Source organism: Colletotrichum siamense (genome assembly GCF_013390195.1).
Source record: "Colletotrichum siamense strain Cg363 chromosome Unknown KSG_Cg363_contig01, whole genome shotgun sequence".
In the NCBI taxonomy this organism is placed as follows: Eukaryota; Fungi; Ascomycota; class Sordariomycetes; order Glomerellales; family Glomerellaceae; genus Colletotrichum; species Colletotrichum siamense.
The window spans coordinates 1456107-1472973 of NW_023501014.1; the positions used below are offsets into that span (position 1 = coordinate 1456107).

Genomic DNA, 16867 nt, shown 5'->3' on the forward strand with positions numbered 1-16867 from the left:
ATGGCGCTCAAGTATCTTTCCGTGGCCACGGCCATTGTCGCCCTTGCGGCGCAGCCCTGGCTGACAACGGCCGTCGACCTTGAGCTCAACGTCACAGCTCTGACTGGTGGCGAGCTCGAGGCGGACTGGACCAATGTCTACTACTCCAAGTCTAACCCTCTGCTGCTCGGAAACGACGGCGGAGCGGCCACTGGCGGCTTCCATTCCTGGGATCTGAACAGCGACTCGCCTCTGGCGGAGGTAAAGACTCTTGTCACTGGCCGAACAAAGCTCGTCACTACGGTCTACAACGTCACTGACAACAAGGACCTTGCGATCACGATAGCGATGCCTGATTCCGTCATCCGCGTGTTTGATGTGCCCTCATTCACCGAGATTGAATCAGCCCAGACCACTCTCCTTGGCGATTGGTCCGCGCTGTGCTCGTGGCGAAGCAAGAGTCTAAACGACTACATCTTCCTGTTTGGAAAGGGCAAGGCCGTCGAGTATCTCGTGAGAAAGGGAAAGACTGACATTGAGCTCGTCGAGGTCAGCTTGCCAATGATTCCGATTTTCGCATCTCTTGCTAAGCCTCCCAGATCCGAAACATCACGATGCCCACCGAGTTCTCTGGCTGCGCCGTGTCCCATTCGCAGTCCAAGATGATTCTTTCCGCCGACGACGACAAGGATGTTTATGTGTTCGACCTTACCGAGTCGACCACCAATCCTGAAGTCGCCAAGATTGGCGAAGCGGAAGAAGACGTCACCGGCGTCGCTATCTACACTTCTACTGCCTCTAACTCTACCGGCCAGGAATACCTCTTTGTCGCTCAGGAGAACGCGGTAGCCGTCTACGAGTACCCATTCAAACTCCTTGGAACCATCAAGTTGACCGGTTTGGAGGACATTGAGGTCCAGGGCCTTAGCATTTACCAGGGCGCGACCTCCAAGTACCCCAGTGGTGCCCTCGCCTTCGCCATTGAGGCCGACAACGTCGCTGGATTCGGTCTGATGTCTCTGGATGGAGCCCTCACTGAGCTTGGAATCTCGGTAAACAAGGAGTACGACCCACGTACTCAGGTGGGATGCCGGACTCGGTCCAAGATTTGCGACGCGTGCTCCGGTAACGGCTACTGCGAGGAGAACGCCCTTGGCTGCGCTTGTTTTGCTGGATTTACTGGCGACAAGTGCGACGCCTTCCAATGCACAGACAACTGCTCTGGACGCGGCGAATGTGTTGGTCCTAACCAGTGCAAATGCCAGGACGGCTGGGGCGGGCTTCGCTGCTCTTTCCTCCTGGTGCAGCCTTCATACGAAACGGACCAAAATGGTGCCGATGGAGATGACCCTGCAATCTGGATCTCTCCCGAGGGCGCTGATAAGTCCCTTATCATCACCACGACCAAATCAACTCAGGGCGCGGGACTGGGCGTCTTTGACCTGACCGGCAAGCTTCTGCAGACAATTTACGCTGCCGAGCCCAACAACGTAGACATGATCTACAACTTTCAAGCCGGCAATCGTACCGTTGACCTTGCGTTCGCGGCCTGCCGTGACGATGATACTCTTTGGTAAGTACACCTTTCTCTCTTGACCCTGTGCCACCAACTTACATCCGCGTCAGCCTCTTCGAAATGACATCGAACGGCACCCTCAAGAACGTCGCCGGCGGCGTCCAACCCGTCGTCGAAGACTACAAAGTCTACGGCTCATGCGTCTACCGCTCCCCCAAGACCGGAAAGCAGTATCTCTTCGTTAACGAGAAGTCCGCTCGCTACCTCCAGTACGAGCTGACCTCCACCCCCAACGGCACGCTGCAGACGGCCCTCGTCCGCGACTTCCAGGGCGGCTCGGGAGGCCAAGTCGAAGGCTGTGTCACAGACGAAGAGAACGGCTGGATCTTCCTCGGCGAAGAGCCCTCTGCACTCTGGCGGTATGACGCTGAGCCTGACTCCACCGAGCCGGGATTGCGTATCGCGTATGTCGGCGACGGGCACACCTACGCAGACGTCGAGGGCGTCACGCTCGTCTACGGCGTTACGAAAGACCAGGGCTATGTCCTGGTTTCTAACCAGGGCGTGAGTTCGTACAACGTCTACCGCCGCGCTGCCCCCCACGAATACGTCACAACTTTCACAATCACAAAATCCGCCGACGGACAGGTTGATGCGGTTTCCAACACTGACGGCATCACTGCCGTCGGCACCCACCTTAACAAAGACTTCCCCCATGGCCTTGTCGTCGTGCATGACGATGCGAACCAGTTCCCTAACGGGAGCACGAGCACTGAAGCCAGCTTCAAGCTGGTCAGTTTGGAGAAGATTTTGGGGGCCGAGGCGCTCAAGTCGCTCAACCTTTTGGATGATGTCGACGCCAATTGGGACCCGAGGAAGATGATTAAGCAATGAGATCATGACGTAGTTGAGCGTTTTACATACTAGATCTAATGACAACTAGCCTCGTCAAGGCCGGCAAAAGCAGCCAACATATGAGGCAGCTTTTACAGAACAATCTTATTGCCAAACATTTAGCGCATCAAGGAACGATCGCTTCTGCCACTTTTCCTCGGGAGGATAGACGACGATCCGATCGAGATCAGCGCCTTTATAATCAAAGCCGTTGTGAAGGCCACCAACCGTAATCGTGTTTCTGCCCTTCTGCAGAGGAAGTAAGAGAGGGGTTGACAGAATGATGCCTTTATGGGTATCCTTCTGATACAAAGTGTGCACGGAGCTGTCATCCCCATTTACCACGACACTGCTGATTCGGCGGAGTTGCCATGTCCCATTGATGCGATCCGGTTGACCGAATGGCTGGTCACCGAAGCCCATGTCATCGATATCTGCATGCATTAGCGATGAATACCTTATCTTGTGATTACATAGTGGGCTTACTCTGATGATAGAAAGACACCCATTGATCTCGGCCTTGTCCCTCGACTTCGAAGGTGATGGTGCTGTCGTTGCCGTATATACCAGTGGCGATAACATTGTGGCTACCAAATGTCTGCGTGTCATCCGTCAGCAAAGCTCTCCAGCGTCTCTAGCATGTGGGTATGGCAGTGAACTCACAGCTTCTTGCAGATGCGCAGATCCGCTAGTTTTTGCGTATCTGGAGGTATACGTCTTTCCACGAACGGGTTTCCAAACACCAGTCTTCCTGCATTGAATCGTCAGCCAAATCAAAATCACGTCGCGACTTTCTTCAACTCACACATCAAGATCGTAGACATCATGCCATACAACCTTGAGACTTCCTGATATCTCGTCGATTTCAATCGGAAGCCACACATTGCGGCTTTCCCAAAGCGATAGCATGTCCCATTGATCAGCCATGTACAAATATGTAGTCGCCTTGGACCCCTTGATTCTCCACGAGAAACCGGACTGGGTGCTGAATGTCCGGGTGTACGCAGGTGCCACGAAGAATGGTTGAGACCAGGGTCCTTCGAGCTTGTCGGCGCGCATCGCCACCACATCTTGCTTCTTCGTCAGTTCCTTCAAGCCTCTCTGGCCGGATTGGAAGGTTAGAGTACGTGCTGGGGTTCACTCACTGTTGGGACGATACCCCGTCTTGTGACTCATCAGTGCAAAGTAACTCTCCTCAGTTTGCAGAATCGTCGGTGCCTCAAAGTCATACTTGTCAAACCGAAAGGTGACTTCTTCGATATCTGTTAGGTTCCTGTTGAACTTACTAACATACACATCACGTCCTTCGGGGCGGTCGCCGTTCGAGTAAAGAGCATACGACTCTCCCGTCTTGTAGTCCGTGAACGCCCCAAAGTCTTGCGACCAGTTGCCCAGGGGCGAGATCGCTTTCTGGAATGTGTAGGGACCGGCGATACTATCGGAGGTAGCGAGACCTTGAAGCAGAAGGCTGTACTTGGAGTCGTCGACGTGCCACCACATCTGCAAGTGTCAGCTTGTCAGGGGGGCCTGCTAAGCTTATTTTGTCTCTCGAGGGCCGTGTTTTCTCGTACATGATACTGACCAGTCTCTTTGCTGTATATGACCTTTGGACGCTGGATACGATTGTGACAGGAGACGTAGGGATGGTCCTCAACCGGCGCTAGGCCAAATATCAGCACATGAATTGGCGTCCGATAAGAAGTTGGGCCATAACTATCAAGAGCGAGGCCATGTGAAGTCCAGGTCGCCAAGTCGTCCGAGCTGTACACGGAAACACCGCCACCCTCGACTTATCCCTCAACTTTGTACTCTCCAAACCAGTAGAACCTGCCGGTCGCTTGTTCGACGGCAAGTCCGCCAGCGTGAGCGTTCAAGATGTTTCCCTCGGTGTCATGCCATCGAGCTCGCGGAACGATCCACTTCGCTGTCACCGCTGTGGCGAGCCAGAGGATGTGGAAGAGACGTCGGAGGTACATAGTGGAGGTTCTTGGAGTGGCAGGATAGAGTGATGATAATTGAGACTTAGTCGGAAGAGGTAATTGCTAGTGCCAACAGCCGCTTGACACCTCAAAGCCCCATCGAATGAATCTTGTACTTTCTTGTGGGAAACGTGTTTTATTTCATGATTTGCCTATTTATCTGACATCAGTGGTGAGTTTTCTAACCCATTTTTTTGGCTCTTCTCGGTATTCAAGTTCGATTTTTCACCGAATTTCGGAGCAAAGGAAGGAGTTACCTTACGCCAAGCAGTCCAGCTCTCGCGACACTCCTACGAACCATCATTGGGCTTGGACATCTCGGTTTCGGGTTGGCTAGTTGGTCTTCTTGGCAATACTCAATATTTGTGGCGGCGCTAGCCATTGTGGAAAGGCTTACATGCGCCAAGACAAGATGCTATCACTAGAACTTGCCTAAACATGCTTATGATAGAAAGTTCTAACCCCCGCACCCCCGCATGACCCCACGACTGTACCTACAGATCCTTCCGTGGGGGCGAGATCCCACGGAGAAGCTTGTCAAATCCTGGCTGAGAGAAAACAAGACTCGGTGCAAAGCTGGACGAGTGAGCCTACTTTTGGTGCGTGATCGACGTTTTTGATCAAATCTCCGATGCGTCGTCTAGACCGGATACTCAGGATGAAATTGTTCCGCGAACCATTTTACATCTTTTGACGGATTAATGTCCGCCAGCTCCCAGTTTTCTGTACAGAATCGATCATGATTTCCGTATTCTGGTGACACACAACCAAGCATCTCCGTATTTTACTCGGAATCATGCCCTAATTGAGGGTCCAGATACCTTACCATACTACTTGGCTGTGTCATAAAAGTTGACCAAAGATAGCTTTTTGAAGGGGGCGAGAAATCTGAGGACTCGGACGTGCGTTCATTTTCATCCCTCTGACCGAGTCGCTCCTTGATATCCCGATGGCGTTGTTTTGTAGTTGTTCTTGACTTTATGAATGCTAATTGAATTTCCCTATGAAGGCTAAGTATTACTTTTTGCTATATCGTGTGACGTGATTCGTGGATCTTGCTCTATGATACGACGCACGGAAGCTTTGAATGTATGCATTTTGGCATGCGGGTGAAAGTGGACTTCTTGTTTTGGTATTGGTGAAAGTGAACAAGCCCAGAGCAAGATGCTGATAATCGAGGCCTCCGGACTTGACGTATTTTGACAGAATGCAGAATATGTATAAGTCGACGCTCATGTTCGCAGATTGACCAGAAGTTGGCACGCTGACTCAATCAACTCATTTCATATCTCATCATGCTCTTTTATCGACTTATTGCGGTCGCGGTGGTTGCATCTGATTTGGTCAGTGCACTTACGAACCTGGGCCCAGTCAAAGGTCTGAACCGACGACAGGCAAAGTCTACACAATGTGTGGTACCTGCCAACGGTGACGGATCCGATGACACACCCGCCATCCTGGCCGCATTCGACAAGTGCAAGACTGACGAACACATTGTCTTTGAGAACGCCACGTACCACATTGGTCAGGTCATGAAGACTACTGATCTCAACAACGTCAAGATCGATATTAAAGGGACCCTCTTGGTAAGTGATGTGCTATCAGCGTCGCGTTCAGAAAGAAATGTGTCTTATGTGATTGACTCGGGATTTAGTGGAGCAAGAACACGACGTATTGGCTAGAGAATTCTCTCCCCATTGGCTACCAAAACCAGACGACCGCCTGGGTTCTCGGTGGAAAGCATCTCGACGTCAACGGCTTTGGCTATGGCACATTCGATGGTAACGGTCAAACTTGGTATGACTTGGTCAAGGGAGAGTCGAACTATCCTAGTGAGTGATCCTCGGTGAGGTGTTGCCCATAACGCAGTCATCTGACCCGAAGTAGACAGGCCTCATGCGCTCTTGCTTGACGGAGCAGAAGATTCCGTCTTTGAGGGTCTCCGGTTTGTCCAAGCTCAAATGTGGTAAGTTGCAAACATACCCCGCTCGCCCTTCTTTCATACTCCCGTCCGTCAACGAATCACAATTTCTTAACAGCTTCCCGGCACAGGACAGTCACAATCACGAGGTCCAAACGCGTTCTCCTACAAGACATCTACGTCAACAACACAAGCTCCAACAGAAACCCTGCTCGTAATACCGACGGTGCTAATACTATGTTCTCGGACAACATCCATTTTCGTCGCTGGACAGTTAAGAATGGCGATGACTGCATTGCCACCAAGGCCAACTCGACAAACATTCTGATCGAAGACGTTGAATTCCACGATGGCCAGGGCGTGGCAATTGGCAGCATTGGGCAGTATGCAGGCCAGTTTGAGACCATCGAGAATGTGACGGTGAGGAACGTCTTGGCCCATGGATCTCGTTATGCTGGTCGCATCAAGACGTGGACTGGTGAGCAGCGCTCCCCGCAAAGCAAGTAAACTTGTCAAGTTCAATCAATCAATCAATCAATTATGAAGCTATCGCTAGTCAATCAAGTCAAGTTTGAGGCTCAAACTTAATTGATTACCTTGACTCTTTTAACAAGGGGGGAGGGGGGCTACTAGGGCTTATAGGGCCTTATAGGGGGGCCTTAGGGGGGGCTTAAGGGGGGGTTTAAGGGGGGGCTTAGGGGGCTGAGGGACCCGGAAAAGTCCGGAAAATCGTTAATCTAGCCCGACTCTCGGCCCCGAAAACCCGGCTCCGGGGCCCCCCTTTTAGCCCCCCTTCCGGCCCCCCTTCCGGGGGCCTCCCCTCCGGGGGCTACCCTCCCGGGCCCTAACCTTCCGGACCCTACCCTCTAGAGCCCTCCCCTCTAGAGCCCTCCCCTCTAGAGGGCCCCCCTCTAGCCCCCTCTAGGGCCCCCCCTCTAGAGCCCTCACCTATATGTGGGGATATTTGCTAATTAATTGCAATTAATTAGCAATCAATCAAGTATAGCATCGCGATGTGGCAATCAAGTCAATTATGGGCCTCAAACTTGATTGATTGCCTTGGGGTGGGCGCTGCTGGTGAGCAGCTTGGATATCCACCAAATGGCGGGGGTGCTGGTTTAGGATGTAAGTCATGCCTTCAGACCATAGCGGGTTGGGGTTGCGCTGACTTCACTCCAGATGCTAAGAATCTCAGTAAGTCGAAGCAGAACAAGGCCATCGGCTACTCGCCGCCATGACCCAACTTCATGAAGGTTGCGTCCAAAGACCAAGCTAATCATTAAGAATTTAGGGTGGGATAATGTAACCATCTACGACGCGGAACAGGCTCCCATCTACGTGATGCAATGCATCACATACAACGGTCAGCAGGGAAATTGCAGTTCATCTTTATTCGACATCTCCAACATCAGCTTCACCAACTTCCGTGGCACACTCCAAGGGAGCCGCGTGGCTTACCTCCAATGCAGTCGGGCTCATGGTGGATGTGATGATGTCCGAATCGAGAACATGAACTTCACCAACATCAGTGTTGACCCACCGACTCCTGCGACAGGATATCGGTGCAGCAACATCAACGATCCGGAAGGTTTTGAGTGCTAAGCTCTAGTGTAACAGATTGCCTACGCGCCTGCAAATGAAACGGAAAGGGGAGTCATGAAGACGGTTGCTCGATTGGTCTAACATCAACGTCTGCATGTATATAAATCAGAAATAGTGCTGCTAGTCTTGCTGTGGCTCGCTCTCAGCGTCGATATTAACCTAATCTAGATTGATTTCGATCTTTCTTCCCTTCTAAGTTTTCTTCTTCGTAGTTTGCTGCCTAGAGGCACACCTTATTAACTACCGTATAACTCTAACAGGGAAATATATAGAGGGTTATAGTATAACCTCTATAGCTAACTTATAGGGTATATAAAGGGGATTTTTAAGCTACTTAGCTAAGTTAGTAGAAATAGCTCTTTATTATACTATAGCTTATATTTAAAACTCTCTAAAATAAATCTTATATATACTTCTTACTTAATTAATATAGCTCTTACTATTAGTAATATTAAATATTTAAAAGAGATTAGTTTACTATATATTTAATAATAATTTAGTTATATTTTTATAGCTAAAAATAATAATATAATATCTCTATATTTCTTTATAATATATATTAAGTTTTTAAAAAACCTTTAGAACTAAGTTCTCTATTAAATTAAATAAAGATTTAAAAAGATTACTAAGAACTTAAAAAATAAGAATAATATAAGAGAAATTAATAAAATATTTAATAAAAAATATAGTAAATAGCTCTAAGAACTAATCGCTATTATTATCCTTATCTAAGGATATAATAGTTAAGAAGACTAACTTAGGTTAGGGTAGAGGAAAAAAGGGTCCTCATATTCCCTATAGTTATATAAAAATTCACAAAAGAATTCTTCATAAAATGAGATTGATTTCGATCTTATCTCCACCCACGCTCTCTTTCCCGCTTCTCTTGAGCTCTTCCCACATGGCCTGTTGAAGGTGCTTTTCGAATCTGAGTTCGCCGAAGACGGACAGATCTAACAGCCGCCCACATGAGATCATGGCCATGAAACCTTTTTTCGCTTGTGAGGCTACGACCGGGTCATGATGGCGGCCAATCTCCTGGAACCGGCGTCGCCAGTAGAGCCATCTCGACTGAGAAAATCTCACCTCGTGGATGCCTGCTTTCTGAACCAAGACGGCCGCTGTATCCGGGACATCCTCCTCTGGAGAATGTGTTTCTTGCAATCTCATCAATGGTAAGGAGAACAACTTGAAGGCGCAGTTTTGCACCAAAACGACCGCAGAAGGAAGGTAGACCAGTCCATCTGTATCTTCTTCAGTCTCGAGAGCGTTCCGCATAACCCATGTGGCAGTTCGCTCAATATCGTCGCTCACTCCAATCGCAAAGCACTTGGCCGAAAACATCGCCAAGTTGCACATTTTGGAAACATCTTCCTGCGTCGAGAGCTGTTCCCAGGATGATTGCAATTCCCCAGCAAAGCCATACCCCTCCCAAGAACCATCAGCAACCTCATTTGGGTGGAGTTGTCTGTAAAGAGAGCCATACTCTTTGGTCCACAGCAGCAGGGATACAAGGCTATCCTGGAATGAGTCTTCCTGGTGAAGATTCTTAGCAGTGATGCAGAACATATGCCACAGAAGGTTCAGTCCTTCTTGATATTCGGGAGATTGGCGCGCGGCATCCTTGATGAACTTGAGGGCAAAGCTCTGGATGGAGACCAGCTGGTCAATTTTGTCTGTCTCTGTCGCCAGATTCTGTGCATCTACCTCGAAGGACTGGGTGACTTGATGCCTGAAGTCGGCAGCACGAGCCTTTTCGGATGGGAAAGTCGACGTCGACATAGCCGCACACTACTAACCGATTAATGTTGGAGCATGAGCTGAATGACGGCCCTGAAGGATTGAAAAGTTTTAAGTGAGTGTATGTTCATCACAGAAGCAAGTCAGGCTTTTATAAGACTTCCTCATGGCAGAGCCGCAGGAGGTTCAAGTGATGGTGAGACGTAAGCCGACTGCACTATGGGTGGCCATCGGTCACCTGATCTAGGCAGCTACTCCAGGCAGCTATTTCGGGGTACGTACCTGATATTGGAGAGATGTACAAGTATACGGTGGATTGCTTCTTCATGTTTGATTGCGGCTTTCTTTAATTATCATCATTGGGTTTGAGTATTTTAAAAGCGACTGAGGGCATCATGGGGTCCATCCATGGGAACGACGCGCGGAAGCGTTGATCGTTTTGGCCAATCAGCAACGAAAACCGCATCCACTAAATTCCATTTCAGGCAGCGCATGCATGCAGATTGTCATACTCTAGCAGCCTCTGAGGCAGGGTAGCATAGTATGATGGCCTAAATGTGATGGGTTCATGGGGTCGTTGTAAATCATACAGGTGACGAAGCTTCTTCATCGAACATTAGTTCATCGAAATACAAAGATCATCCACTTCGCTCTTGGCGTTTCATGACCATTTGAGCTGACGGCAGGCTAGTTTGCACGAAGTGGTCTTTACTTTGTGAAATTTTGATGTATGTAACCTAGTCTATATGTACATCGAAAGGAATTCTATTCATTTATCGCTCCCATATTCCAACCCTTGGGTATGTCTATGTGATGAAAGCAGAGATCTATAAAACTTGAACAAAACGAGAAACCTTGTCACGGGACCAGAGCAGATCCTCTAGGCGGAAGCCTTGATGATGTCCGAAGCCTTCTCGGCAATGGCGTAGAGAGTGGACACAAGGTGGCCGCAAACCTGGAAGGGCAGGACACCGGCATCGACGACGCGGACGTTGCTGGTGCCGTAGACCTTGAGGTTAGCATCGACAACACCGCCCAGCTCCTGGGACATCATGGCAGTGGTACCGACGGGGTGGAAGTTGGAGCGATCTGTGTTCGTGATGGTTAGCACACATATTCAAACCGTTAGGTAGTTGTGCAAACTTACAGTTCTCAAGGATCCACTTGGACCAAACATCATCAGAGGCGTCCTCGGCGATGGTGGCCAAACCAGGCTTGGTCTCGCTGGCGAAGTACTGGCTCAGAGGAGCAGTCTTGTACAGCTGACGGATGAACTTGGCGGTGCCAATCTGCTCGGTCATGTCCCAGTCCATCATAAAGTAGTTGGGGTTGATCTTGGCAGCAGAGGAGTTGGCGCCGGTGACGTGGATGTTGCCGCGAGCGAAGGGAAGGAGGGCCCAGTACTCGGTGGAGAAGGAGGAACCAGCAGGGGTGATGAGGATCTCAGCGAGGGGGACCTTGTCGGTGAAGATGAGGTCGTACTGAATGTCGAAGAACTTGTCGAGCTGCTCCTTGGTGACGACCCCGTTGGTGTACTCGGAGACCTGGGCGGCCCACTGGGAGAGCTGGGTCTTGATGTTGGCGGCGAGAGAAGCGGTCTGGTTCGCGAAGACGTCGTCGACGTTGGGGTAGGCAACGAAGGTGGTGACACCGGTGAAGTTCTTGGAGCTGGTCTGGGCCAGGCCGTTGTTCATCTGGTCCTGGAGGTTCTCACCGACGGTGGGGAGGTTGACCTTAGTCTGGATGCCGGCGGCCTTCAGAATCTCGGGGTTTCCAACACCGGACTGCTCCAGGAGGAGAGGAGATCTGAGAGAGCCAGCAGAGAGAATGACCTCCTTGTTGGCATAGACGGTGTGGGTAGCACCGGTCTTGTCCTTGACGAGAACTCCGGAAGCGGTGGCCTCAGCTCCCTCAGCCCAGACGAGCTTCTGAGCCTCGGTGTTCAAGAAGACGCGGAAGTTGGTGCGGTTCTGGTAGGGGAAGTAGTACGCGCGGGCAGCATCGTCGCGAACCTGGAGAGCAGTGTCAAGGGTGGCGGGGTAGATGTTCCAGCCGACCATGTCTCCACCAGCAATGTCCTTCAGGGCAGGGACGCCAACGGCGTTGTAGGTCTGGTTCAAGACGTCGACGAAGGACTTCTCGACACCACCGGACTTCCAGCCGACCTTGAGAGGACCAGAGGTACCGTGCTGCTCAGGGATGTAGGTGACGCCATCGTCAACCTGGACAGTGGTGGGGGGCTGGAGAGTCTCAGACTTCTTGTAGTACTTGAGGAGGTTGTTCCAGTTCCAGCCGTCGTTGCCAAGACGCTCCCAGATGTCGATCTGAACGTCCTGGGCACGAGTGTAAGCCATGCCGTTGATGGTGCTGGTACCACCGAGAGCCTTGCCGGCACGGAGGGTCTGAGTCTTGTTGCCGCCATACTTCTGGGCAGTAGTCTGGTAGGCGTAGTCGATGTCGGTGCCGAAGGCCAATCCGTAGCCAGAGGGGCTGGTAACGTTGACGTTGTCGTAGACAGAGTCACCGGCCTCAATGACAGCGACGGTAACATTCTTCAACTCGGAAAGACGGTTGGCAACGACCAGACCGCTGGTACCACCACCGATGATGACATAGTCGAACCGCTGCGAAGACGCAGCGGGATAGGCGAGCGCGGTGGCCGCAAGAAGCGGGAGGGAGACAATGGGGCGCAGCATGTTGAAAGTTGAAGTCGGATGCGGTGCGATGCTGAGATGAGAATAGAATCAACACGTGGTGACGATCCCTTGAGTTTATATCTAGCTCCCGCCTGGCTCAACGGCTGGCTAGCTGGGTCCCATGTTCACCGCGCGGTAGAATCAACTTATGTCATGCTTAGAAAGTCTTCCAAATTTCCATCCAGGTTGCTGTAGCTGAGTTGATCCGCTCTCTCCACCGACTGGTGGGCATTTTCTGGATCTCGGCGCTCGCGCGTAAATCCGCAGAGCTGTCTAAGTCCAGACTCCCGGAACCAGCCAAACCTCAAGTGTGGTCTTGGTAGATAAACAAGGGGGCAGCTACGCGAACTCCGAGTGACGTATGATGTTCTGTGAAGATATGACGAAATATCCCTATTTTTTCTTCTTTTTTGTGCTGATGCGACTCTGGAATGGCGAAAACGAGCCTCTCGCGAGTCAGCGTTTTTTTTCCTTCTTCTTGAACATTCCCACATAACGGCAGCGGCGAGAAACAAGAATTTGGGATCCACTGTTATTTTTCCTTACAAGTGGGTCTTTGAAATGCTTAGCAAAAGATTGCCGACATGATCAGGGCAACCCAACTCCACAACGCCATGCTCGGCTTCTTCGGACGGTCACTAATGCATTATTCAGACTAGATACGCGGATGGTGCCTTATCATATTGTCTCACTTATACACGTGGGAGGCACTTCTGCCCTGCAGGGATGTTTAGGAGACAACATCGAAGTTCGTCTGAATACGAGTCGGCTCCACTGGCTGTCCTTTTTACGGCGGGCGCTGAGACGCCGCTCACGACCCTAAATTTTCATATCAGGAAGGAAGTTATCGTCCAAACCCTGCTGCACCGTCACATATTCAAGTCAACACCTAGTAGTACTGGCTACTCAAGCACCTGAGGCTCAACGATTTGCCTCTTTCGTTGGGATCTTGGGAGTGACCATAGATGTACAGATGACTGTGATCGTGGTTCCGACTGCCTTACTGCAATAAGCGCATAATGACCAGGATGGATACTGCTGAAAGCAAAAAATACATAAGTTCTATCAACGCCAAACTGCTAGAGGATAGGCGAAAGCATCCGAGTTGGTTTCGACTTATCTCGGAACCTGGCGGCATCGGAGGGGAACGACTACCTAGGACTATCCCCGAAACGCCCTTCAGCTTGGCTGACACAATGGGATGAACATTCCAGCCAACAATTCGGTTTAACACCCATGCAAGAGGTTCAACTACCTTGTCCCCGGTTGTGCAAACGCTCTCGCGCGCGGTTGTCAGCTTCCGCCGCGATAGCGCCGGAAGGGCCACCGGGACGGCGGTGGGGCTATCGGCCCGGCTGAGGGATTTCAGGGATCTCGTAGAATTCTGCACAGGGCCGAGACCAATGCTGGCCACCGTCCTGCCGTTGCATGCGGCTTTAACGTTGAATCCTTAACTTTTGGCGAACCCCATCTGAGCACATAGTCAATCTCACTGCAACATGGAGCGGCAGACACCAACGACGCGGTAAAGATCATCTCGCATGCTGGATCTTATTGAGCGTAATATTCCTCGGAGACCGAGCTTATACATGCTATTTTGTGAAGAGCCTCGTTGACTTGATGTTCTGAACGTTCCGACTTTTGATAAATGTCGCCACGGGGGTCTCCGAATGCGTGCGGCGATCCGTAGGTTGTCATTTGTTTTTGCAGGGGAGCTGAGTATTGCGCCCCTAGAGGCTAGGTCCCGGTCGATCGGCTGGGAGAGTTCCTAGCGTCCCCACAATATAAATGAAGGAAGTTTTCAATCCAGGGACGGAACCTGAAAATGGACAGGCTGTGTTCATGGGTTCAGACAGGTTGGGACCTCGATAGGGGCGTGCTTATCGCATCTTATCAGATCAAATGACGTAGCTTCTTCATGTCTTCAAGGCTGAGGAGATTGACGATGTCAACACGCAGTCGTAGATGTGATGTGTATTAATGGTTTCGAATCTCATTACCTGTACATCTTCCCTGTCAAAAGGGCAGCTGAGCAGGCCGACCTATCAAAGAGACCAAAGTTGAAACAGGTAAGAACATGAAACAGAGTCTTTAAATGCACTGCAGAGGCTTTGCCTTCTATTACACCGTCATTTCATGGACGACAATAGGACAGCTGACCTCGAGTTCTTTCGGCGCCTGTCCGAAGGCGAGGAGACGTCGCAAAGTTTGCTTGAACAATGTCCGTCAAATCTGATGTCCAAGGTAGTCTGCGGTCAATTTTCCCTGTCTATGTTTTCATACAATTATTCTTGCAAATTGAATGGCGTCTGAATTCCAATGTATGATCAATTTCAAGATCTCTAGTACTCGATTACGCAAAGTTGTTTAATCGTCATGCAACCCATCCTTCCACGCGGGCAATGGATGATTGTCTTGGCAATACTCTTCTTAGACGTGAAGGGCTTTCAAGACCCCGCTCTCTGATCATAAGTAATAAGGTCATTCAAGCTACAGGGCCTTTTTCTTTCGGGTCTAATAAAGACAATAGCATCAGATGCCGGACGCCACCACCGGAAGCCCTCAATCGACTCCTCTTCATCGACGATATGTATCGAGCCTGAAAGGCTCTCCATAATAATCGGGCACTTTGCACGCCGACTGCGGTGACAGCGCAAAGCAACTGACCGCTTGGGGCCTTGAAGGTTCGCTTGCGAGGCAGAATAGTCGCTTGTATCCCCCGTTGTTGGTGATGTTCAGAGCCGGGCGGATGAGAGTCATACTGCCGGGGGGAACAGACGCGGTGTATGTATTGGTTGTTTCGTTAAAGTTCACAGTGGTACTATGCTCCCTGTCTACTTCCGTGGAGATTGAGCTTGATATGCAACTATCTGTCAGGGCGGTGACTGCCGGAAGGAGACAGAGCAAGAGGTTCGTGATTGAGAGGATAGCGAGCTGCATCTTTTGTTGAGATCGAGATGTTTGATGTGATGAAAGATATAAGAAAATAAGCGAGTGATGTGAAGATACATTCCTCTGGCCACCTTTGAATACAAATTGGCATGCAAATTATCAGCTAGTTCACTGCCCGACTCGATGCTCACCGAAAGCCCCTGATGCCTCTGCCAGCAACATACCGTGCGTGCTGGGTGAGTAGGTGTTTCTTGGCAGCTCTTATTTGACACACAGGGCAGATTCTTCGAGTCATGGCATGAATGATGCATCTGGCAGCTTTGCGCCCTGAAGACGCCTTGCCTCAGCTGTTGCAGATCATAAATTAAGACACGAGAGCAACATTCCTGCGGAGATTGAGCACCCCACAGTCCTTCTAGCTAAGTCTCAGTAAACTCACCCGTCTCACCTCGACGCAGGCTGCCTGTCCTCGGCGAATCGTTAGCCACTGGGACCCAAGGCTTGAGCCATATGTCTAATCCATCACGCGTCTACAGAAGGCGCATGTAGAATTAATACCTACCTAAGCAGATGCATGTCAGAAAACAGCACCTGTGCTAATGAACAGGGCTGTGTGTTTCATCGCGAATAGACTTCCTAACTCCTTTCCGCCCACGGCCTCATCATCGCGGGATAAAAATCGACTCAGAATGTTACGCTTATTCCGCCCATAACTGCGGTTTCGCGGGTTGAAGTGAAGGTGTGCTAATTCGGACATGCACAGCCATGGTATTGATCGACCTCCGTGACACAATGAGCATCCGTTGAAGCCTTGGCGGATTATTCAGGTTCTAGACATGATGAGCAATCTAGCGCTCCATTTTTCCCTTTCTATCTAAAAGAATGCCGACGGATATTTGCCTGCAACTCCCTCGTTCTTTTCTACCACCCGTTTGGTACACATTAAGCTCAGACGACACCTTTAAACTAGCAAATTTCCTTTCTATTTGCTTAATCAATATTTTGATACTTCAAAGAACCTTTACACTACACAGTGCGTACCTCTTTCATACTTCTCTCCACGATATCAGTTGCATCCGCCCTACCGCAGGTGTGTGATGAGAGCTGTCCAAACCCATGCCGACAGGCTATCACAAACACCTACTGCACCGGAGCCCGAAACGCCATTTTTGGAACGCCTCCACCTACCAAATTCAAGAACCAATGGAATGCCCCGCCGGCGGAAGCTCGCCTCAAGGAGCATATATCCAGATGACAGAAGATGGAGCTGCAGAGGGTGGGGTCACCGTATACCGTATTATGTGAAGACCTCCGTCAGTTCCGGAATTTGGATAGCTGGCACCTCGAAAGGCTGAGATCATGCTGTAAGAGACGTTAACTTTAGATGCTCGTCCGCCTCAAAAGCTGGAAGGACTGCACTGGTGTGTGTTCGCGTATAGTTGGTATGGGCTAGCGAAAGAGATGCGATTTAAACAAGCAAACTCATTTCAACGTGATACATGACAGCTGGGCTGCGCCAGACTGATCTCCAATGACAGGGCATCGATTCTCGCTGTTCATACTTCATGCCCTCATCGCCTTTGTGATTGCACTCGTCAACAACGTTCTCACTACGTCTCTACGATATAGAGGAGTTGAGCAATAGCGA

General features: G+C 50.4%; 7 protein-coding genes across 7 annotated transcripts; 4 read left to right on the forward strand and 3 right to left on the reverse strand.

The window, feature by feature from the left end:
* On the forward strand, positions 1 to 2389 carry phy-1 (3-phytase; the record flags this gene model as incomplete). The annotated part of the gene is made up of 3 exons (XM_036632209.1): positions 1 to 528; positions 579 to 1552; positions 1606 to 2389. 3 exons carry the CDS (start codon positions 1 to 3, stop codon positions 2387 to 2389), a joined length of 2286 nt encoding a protein of 761 aa, XP_036501774.1.
* Positions 2390 to 2494: 105 nt separating this feature from the next.
* On the reverse strand, positions 2495 to 4685 carry CGCS363_v000361 (uncharacterized protein; the record flags this gene model as incomplete). Its single annotated transcript, XM_036632210.1, has 7 exons — positions 2495 to 2823; positions 2876 to 2987; positions 3053 to 3140; positions 3195 to 3459; positions 3535 to 3889; positions 3961 to 4049; positions 4667 to 4685. The coding sequence occupies 7 exons, from the start codon at positions 4683 to 4685 to the stop codon at positions 2495 to 2497; spliced, it is 1257 nt and encodes a 418-aa protein (XP_036501773.1).
* A 978-nt stretch (positions 4686 to 5663) lies between these two features.
* On the forward strand, positions 5664 to 6796 carry rgxB-4 (Alpha-L-rhamnosidase rgxB; the record flags this gene model as incomplete). Its single annotated transcript, XM_036632211.1, has 4 exons — positions 5664 to 5954; positions 6023 to 6200; positions 6256 to 6334; positions 6421 to 6796. The coding sequence occupies 4 exons, from the start codon at positions 5664 to 5666 to the stop codon at positions 6794 to 6796; spliced, it is 924 nt and encodes a 307-aa protein (XP_036501772.1).
* Positions 6797 to 7302: 506 nt separating this feature from the next.
* rgxB-3 (Alpha-L-rhamnosidase rgxB) lies at positions 7303 to 7891 on the forward strand (the record flags this gene model as incomplete). The annotated part of the gene is made up of 3 exons (XM_036632212.1): positions 7303 to 7414; positions 7469 to 7483; positions 7581 to 7891. The coding sequence occupies 3 exons, from the start codon at positions 7303 to 7305 to the stop codon at positions 7889 to 7891; spliced, it is 438 nt and encodes a 145-aa protein (XP_036501771.1).
* Positions 7892 to 8719: 828 nt separating this feature from the next.
* On the reverse strand, positions 8720 to 9673 carry CGCS363_v000364 (uncharacterized protein; the record flags this gene model as incomplete). Its single annotated transcript, XM_036632213.1, has 1 exon — positions 8720 to 9673. The coding sequence occupies one exon, from the start codon at positions 9671 to 9673 to the stop codon at positions 8720 to 8722; it is 954 nt and encodes a 317-aa protein (XP_036501770.1).
* An 838-nt stretch (positions 9674 to 10511) lies between these two features.
* GOX (Glucose oxidase) lies at positions 10512 to 12327 on the reverse strand (the record flags this gene model as incomplete). The annotated part of the gene is made up of 2 exons (XM_036632214.1): positions 10512 to 10720; positions 10779 to 12327. 2 exons carry the CDS (start codon positions 12325 to 12327, stop codon positions 10512 to 10514), a joined length of 1758 nt encoding a protein of 585 aa, XP_036501769.1.
* A 3989-nt stretch (positions 12328 to 16316) lies between these two features.
* CGCS363_v000366 (uncharacterized protein) lies at positions 16317 to 16574 on the forward strand (the record flags this gene model as incomplete). The annotated part of the gene is made up of 1 exon (XM_036632215.1): positions 16317 to 16574. The coding sequence occupies one exon, from the start codon at positions 16317 to 16319 to the stop codon at positions 16572 to 16574; it is 258 nt and encodes an 85-aa protein (XP_036501768.1).
* Positions 16575 to 16867: the final 293 nt, after the last annotated feature.